Source organism: Mesocricetus auratus, unplaced genomic scaffold (assembly GCF_017639785.1).
Source record: "Mesocricetus auratus isolate SY011 unplaced genomic scaffold, BCM_Maur_2.0 Super-Scaffold_4256, whole genome shotgun sequence".
NCBI classification, from domain to species: Eukaryota; Metazoa; Chordata; class Mammalia; order Rodentia; family Cricetidae; genus Mesocricetus; species Mesocricetus auratus.
The window spans coordinates 57,613,094-57,619,992 of record NW_024429182.1 but is presented as its reverse complement, the minus strand read 5'-3'; the positions used below and the strand labels follow the sequence as shown (position 1 = coordinate 57,619,992).

The 6,899-nt window shown below is 47.1% G+C and overlaps 1 protein-coding gene across 1 annotated transcript; it reads right to left on the bottom strand.

The window, feature by feature from the left end:
* Positions 1-4,691: 4,691 nt before the first annotated feature.
* Positions 4,692-6,585, bottom strand: LOC121133931 (keratin-associated protein 5-4-like). The gene is made up of 2 exons (XM_040731177.1): positions 6,516-6,585; positions 4,692-5,302 (listed from the first exon to the last, which is right to left on the bottom strand). Exons 1-2 carry the CDS (start codon positions 6,583-6,585, stop codon positions 4,692-4,694), a joined length of 681 nt encoding a protein of 226 aa, XP_040587111.1.
* Positions 6,586-6,899: the final 314 nt, after the last annotated feature.

Here is a 6,899-nt window from a genome sequence, read left to right as displayed (position 1 = left end):
GGAAACACTTCCCAGATTTCACCAAGGATGTTGATCTCTTCTTAATCATCACTAATTTCTTAGCTCCAGATAACCAGTATAAAGTATCCCAGCAAAGCAAAATTTTGCCTTAGCAGTTATGGTATCTTGTTAACTACAGCTGATTCTTCAGCCCCAGCTGACCAGAACCACATGGTTTTAATCAAAATAACAAATGGCTCTGATAGTCTTTAATCTTCCCTCTGAAACTGTGCAAGCCAGGCCTCCATCTTCTGCACTTCTCTCAATATTCTTAACGTCCAAGTTCCTAAAGGATACCTCTCTGAGCTCTTAACACTCAATGGTTCTTCTAGCCCAAAGTTCCAAAGTCCTTCCACAATCCTCCCCAAAACATAGTCATGTCTGCCACAGCACTACTCCACTATGCTGGTACCAATTTGTCTTGGGATTTCTATTGCTGCAACAAAACTCCATGACCAAAAAGCAAGTTGGGTAGAAAAGGGTGTATTAGGCTTACACTTCAGCATTGTCATTCACCACTGAAGGAAGTTGGGACAGGAACTTAAACAGGGCAGGGTCCTGGAGGCAGGAGCTGATGCAGAGGCCATGGAGGAAGCTGCTTACTGGCTTGCTTTCCATGGTTTTCTCAGCCCACCTTCTTATAGAACCCAGGACCACAGCCCAGAAATGGCCCCACCCACCATGGGCTGGACCTGCCCCCACTGATCACTAAATGAAAAAATGTCTTACAGCTGGATCTCAAGGAGGCATTTCCTTAGCTGAGGCTCCTTCCTCTGATGACACTATAGTTTGTGTTAAGTTGACCAGTACAGGAAGGCTTAGGAGATATGGCTTTGTTGGAAGAAAGTGTGGTACTAAAGGCAAGTTTAGAGAGTTTAAAGACTTGTGCCATTTCCAGTTGTTCTTTCTGCTTCATGTGTGAGCTCTTAGCTCCCTGCTGCAGCAGCCATGCCTCCCCACCATGATGGACTCCTATCTATCTGGAGCCATAATCCCAAATAAACTCTCCTGTACATCACTGTGATGTCTGAATTTTACCACAGAAACAGGAGGCAACTAAGATAAAGGGAAAGAAAGCAGGGATGTCTGTGCTTTCCAGGTAAGGAATGGAATGGTAAGATTCCTGGGCTACCTGGGTATTACCCTTTTGGAGAGAAGAAGGAGGCCTGAGGGTGGCTTGGAAGCCAGTGAGATCTTTGTGGTCTACAAAACAGTGTACCAAACCATACAGTTATTATCCAAAAACCTCAGTCCCTAATGAAATTTGTATGGCAGGATCTCAGACTTGCTGAGGATTTCTTCCTTTATCTCCTCTTTGGGAATGAGAATTCCCGTAAATGTCTTCTTCTGCCTTGCCACCCCTATGCCATAGAGCACTGGTATCATTGGTCCAAGGTAGATCCTGCCCAGAGTCTCACCAGCACCTGTTCTGGGTGGTTTAGATGGTGACAATTGGGGTTCTGGAGCTAATGATGCTCTGTACAGATTTGTACCCACTACTACTGGTGCAGATGTTGGAGTGGGTGGGTGATGGCCAATCTTGTTTCTCAATTTAATGGGATTAAAATCACCTAAGAGATGTACTTCTGGATGTTTCTGTGAAGGATGTTCCAGAGAGCTTTAAGAGAGGTGTGAAGACCTACTCTGAATGTGGCTGCCAGTATTCATGGGCTTGGGTCCAGGACTGAAGGAAAAGAAGAAAGCAAATGGAAAGCTGGAACTCATCTTTCTCTGATTTCTAACTGGAAACATTCCTGCTTCCATGCCTTCTACAGTATGATGGACAGTACCTTCAAACTGTGAGTCTAAACACATCCCTTCCTCCTTAAATTGCTTTTGTCACACTGATGAGAAGACTAACTAATGCTAACACAGAAATATGCTTAGACAGGTGGTGGGATGCTTGAGTGTGGCTGGAATGGAGATGGGGTGGGGTAACTGAATGTACTCTGCACACGGAGCAAATGTGAATATCTGGAGGCTGAGAATAAAGAATGGTAGTTCTTCAAAATGCATGCCATGTGAAATCTCTGGAGTCTGTGGATATCATACATGGAGCACAAGGGTGACCTTAGCTTATTTTGAAAGAGAATTTGCAGATGCTACCAGATGAACAATTTAGAAATGAACCTAGATGTTGTCTAGGATGGTGTTTTATGCCTATAGTCCCAAGACTTCAAAGATGGAAACAAGAGAATTTCTTGAGTTCAAGGCCAGTCTTGACCACAGACCAAAATCTTGTCTTATAAAAACAAGAAATGGGGCTGAAGAGATGTCTCTGTGGTTAAGAGCACTTGCTGCTCTTATAAAAGACCTATGTTCAATTCCCAGCCCACATGACTGCTTATAACCACCTGTAACTCCAGTTTCAAGGGATCCAACACACACTTCTGACTTCTTTAGGTACTATACACACATGGTAAGCAGACATACATGCAGGCAAAGCACCCAAACACATAGCATAAAATTAAATTTAAATTAGCCCCTCAATAAACTCAAAACAAAGAACAACAAAAAGATGTCGGGGCCCATGAAAGTTGATATTTGCTTTAGGGTGTGGTTACCAGATGTTTTGGGTATTGAGAAGGTAATTATGCTTGCTTGTTCTTCGTACCTGAGTAAGGAAGTCTTCTGCTCCCCTCCTTTGATTGGAGTGTATAAGAGCTTTGAGTAATAGACTTGGGGCTGATCCTGTTGTTCACCAGGTGCCCTCCCAACTCTATCTCTTGTTTGCTTCTTTCCTCAGTCCACATTCCCTATCTCAGGTATGGCCTGGACATGTCTGCTGGACCCAAAGATGGCCCTGCAATGTGGGTTACTATGAAAAGAGAAATGAGCTTACCTGGAATATCTGAGTTAGCCTTAAATCCTACCATATCCTTATAAAATAGAGAGACAGAGGCCCACAAAAGCAGAGGAATGTGACCAGGGAGGGAGGAAGACAAGTTAGAAGGCTGCAACCACCAGCCTGTCTGTGGTGGTCTGAATGAAAATGGCTCCCATAGGCTCATATATTTGAATACTTGGTCCCTGATGCTACGCTCCCTGCCATGATGGCCATGGACTCTCACCTTCTGAAACTGTAAACTCCCAACAAACCCTTTCTTCAATAATTTCCCTTGGTCATGATGTCTTCCCACTGCAATGGAAAAGTAAAAAAGACATTAAGAATGCCAACATCCACCAGATGAAACATCCATTCTCCCTTAATCTCTAGAAAGGAGAGAGCTCTTGGCTGAGGCCTTAGGTTTAGGCTTCTGGCTTCCCACTTTCTGAGAAAATACGTTTTTTTTCTATTTGAACCCATTCAGTTTCTAGTAATTTCTTACAGTGGTCTAGGGACCTTAGTTCTGTAGTAAGAAGTATGTAAGTCTGGAGTTTTGATACAGCTGAGTTGGTAGAGGCCCTGAACTAGAAAGGGGGGCATGAGAAATTATGAGCATGGGCATTAGCTCTACCGTCTTGATGATATACATTCTATAAAACTGTTTCCTATTCTAACCCCCACTGTCCATCAGACATCCCTGCGTTGATGGAATGAGGCCTATGCTGTTGATAGATGACTCAACTTGAACCATATGAGCTGCAACAGATATGAAATGGCCTATGGGACTGAAGAAAGGAACTGTTTACTTCTTTTTATCTGAACTCATGGTGACAGTAAGAGACAACAAGACGAAGACAAAGGATCTTAACATGCTTTACAACTCTTCTTCAGCAAACCTAAATGTATCCAGGGCAAGGAAGGCAGGTTTGGACACCCCCAGAGTTTCCTCAGGCCACGTAGCTAGGAACAGAAGTTCTGGCTGCACCCAGGAGAGAAACAGCAATACCCCTAGCATTGTCCAGTTCTCACAGGGCTGTGTTTGCATTGTTTGGTTTTGACTCAATGGCTTAAAAATCACCCACTATGCCACCGTATCTGTTCCCAGATTCTCCTAAGATGCCCAGCTCCAAGAGAGTTGCTGTGGTGTCTAGCCTCCCTGGCCCAGTGCACTCCATATTGGGTATGATGGGGTTGACTCTGGTGAGGTTTGGGGTGTGGAGAAGAAGGTGTAAGAATTTGCCATGAAATTAACACAAGGAACCTCAGAGGACAAACTGGGTAGGGAGAAAATGGCAGGTCTTACTTATGAGAACAAAGAACAACATGGGAATTACAGTGGGCAGACAATGTTTATTGAAGGATGTTTATATCAAAGGCACAGTACACACCGGGACAGAGAATCAGAAAGAACAGAAACCCAGAGGTGGTCAAGAGGAGCTAGGCCTGGCCTGGCCAGTTCTTGTTGGAAAGAAGTTCACAGCTTCCTGGGGCCCGCAAGTTATGGGGAACTCCACAGTCTGCCACTTACCTGCAGACTTGATGGGGCATCCAGGTGAGGCCAGATACCAAGGAGGTCAGAATGTTGGAGGCTGGAGAGAAGGAAGTCGATGGAGTTCTGATCCACTGAGTGTGGAATCAGGAGTGAGCTCCCAGCAAGAAGTCTTCTTCCCCACACCAGGACTAGCCCACTCAGTCTAGAGATGTAGCTTCAGGGCTGGAGGATAAAGATGCAGGAGTGAACCTCAGGGCTCATGGATGCCAGCCCTGTCCCTGTCTGGAGGGAGCTGGTCTGCATGATTACTAGAGGACTGTGACCAGAACCTTAGATCTTACACTGACAGCACACAGGAGCACAGCAGCTGGATTAACAACAGCAGGGCTTGCAGCAGCTGGACTGACAGCAGCAGGGCTTGCAGCAGCTGGACTGACAGCAAGATGACCCACACCCTGAAGAGCAGCAGGGCTTGCAGCAGCTGGATTGACAACAACAGGGCTTGCAACAGCTGGATTGACAGCAAGATGACCCACAGCCTGAAGAGCAGCAGGGCTTGCAGCAGCTGGATTGACAGCAAGATGACCCACAACCTGAAGAGCAGCAGGGCTTGCAGCAGCTGGATTGACAACAACAGGGCTTGCAACAGCTGGATTGACAGCAAGATGACCCACAACCTGAAGAGCAGCAGGGCTTGCAGCAGCTGGATTGACAACAACAGGGCTTGCAACAGCTGGATTGACAGCAAGATGACCCACAACCTGAAGAGCAGCAGGGCTTGCAGCAGCTGGATTGACAGCAAGATGACCCACAACCTGAAGAGCAGCAGGGCTTGCAGCAGCTGGATTGACAACAACAGGGCTTGCAACAGCTGGATTGACAGCAAGATGACCCACAACCTGAAGAGCAGCAGGGCTTGCAGCAGCTGGATTGACAGCAGCAGGGCTTGCAACAGCTGGATTGACAGCAGGAGGACCCACAACCTGAAGAACAACAGGGTTTACAACAACTGGATTGACAGCAGCATGGCTGGCAGCAGCTGGACTTGCAACCTCCACAGGAACCACAGCCTCCATTGCAGCCCCCACAGCTGGAGCAGGAACAGGTAGGCACACAGCAGCACACAGGCTTGCAGCAGCTGGAGCCACAGCCCCCACAGCTGGAGCCACAGCCCCCACAGCTGGAGCCACAGCCTCCGGAACAGCCACAGCAGCTCATGGTTCTGGTGTTGGGTTGAGGATGGAGTAGGTCAGAGGAGCAGGTGTAGAGGGAAGTGTGCAGTGTGGAGTCCCTGGGCCTGGGGCCTTTATATCCCTGCCCAGGATCAGGTGTGAAGTTACACGTGGTTTCTTCCTTGTTCTTGTCTTTCCTGTTTGCTCTATAGTTGTTTGGTAGTTTTTCTTTGGTCTGTTGACTCTCTATGGTTGGAATGTGAATTTTCTGAAATAATTTCCTGTGGAATTCATACTGAAGGAAAACTCTCTCTTACTTGGCCTATGTCATTGGGTGTGGCTTGGTTGGGACTCGGGCTCTTACACCCTTTTGTCCTTGAGAAGGTTCTATTGTCCCTCTGAACAGTGGGCTCCTCTTCTACAGAATGGGGCTTCCAGAATGGCCTCAACAGGTATGAATGCTCTGTGAGATAATTTCTACCTTACACCTCCTTGAACCCCTTACACCCTAGAGCCCCTGTTGAGGGATCCAACCTCTCTGCTGCTGTGTGTCTGAGGCATACTCAGGTCATTGCGTATCCTGCTGAAAATGCCCTCAAATCAGTGCTATGGCACACTCTGCTGCTTCTCTTTGTGTGACCTCTTCCCGGTGGCCACAGCAATGATGGCGGGTTTTCCACTGTGGGTAGATGGGGTCTTTGAGTCTGTCTTCCTGTTCCCAGGACAGTCTCTGTAGCTGTGCCATTCCTAACAGGTGTGATATTCTGAGAGACATGTGTGCCTCTCCCTTCAGCTATCAGATTACTGAGTTATACAAGGAATTTAAATTTCTCCAGGAGTCTCACACTGGCAAAGGGAAAAGCTGAAGTCTGGTGCCAACCAGAAGGGGAGCTTGTCTCCCAGAGAGATCTCACAGAGTTCCGAGAACTTGTCACATCACCTTGCAGGAGAGACTGGAGCTGACAATGATGGGTCAGTGACGGGCAGGACCACACCTTGACCAGGACTGCGTAGCTATGCACACCTCCTGCCCTCTGTTTAAGGCCAAATTTCATGACAGGATCTATGGATGGGCTAGGAAGGTCGCTGGACATCTTTGTTCCTCATCCCAATGTGGCGAATCTGAATACTCCTCCTTTCTCTGCTTTTCACCATGACTTGTCTGTCAATGGACTCATTGAGAGGAGCTGGGTGCAGGTGGTTGTTAGAGCTACTGGGGCCCAGGCTGGAACCCTAATAACCCTGACAACATTGCTGGTGAGATGGTAGGGTACACATTTCCTCTTAGAAATTGACCCAGGACGGGGAGGAAAGATTGAGTGAGCGGCTCGACATAACCAAAGAGTCACTTTATTCTGGGAATGTTTTCTTTAACCTTCCCACTTCAGCCAGCATCATCTGCTTTAAC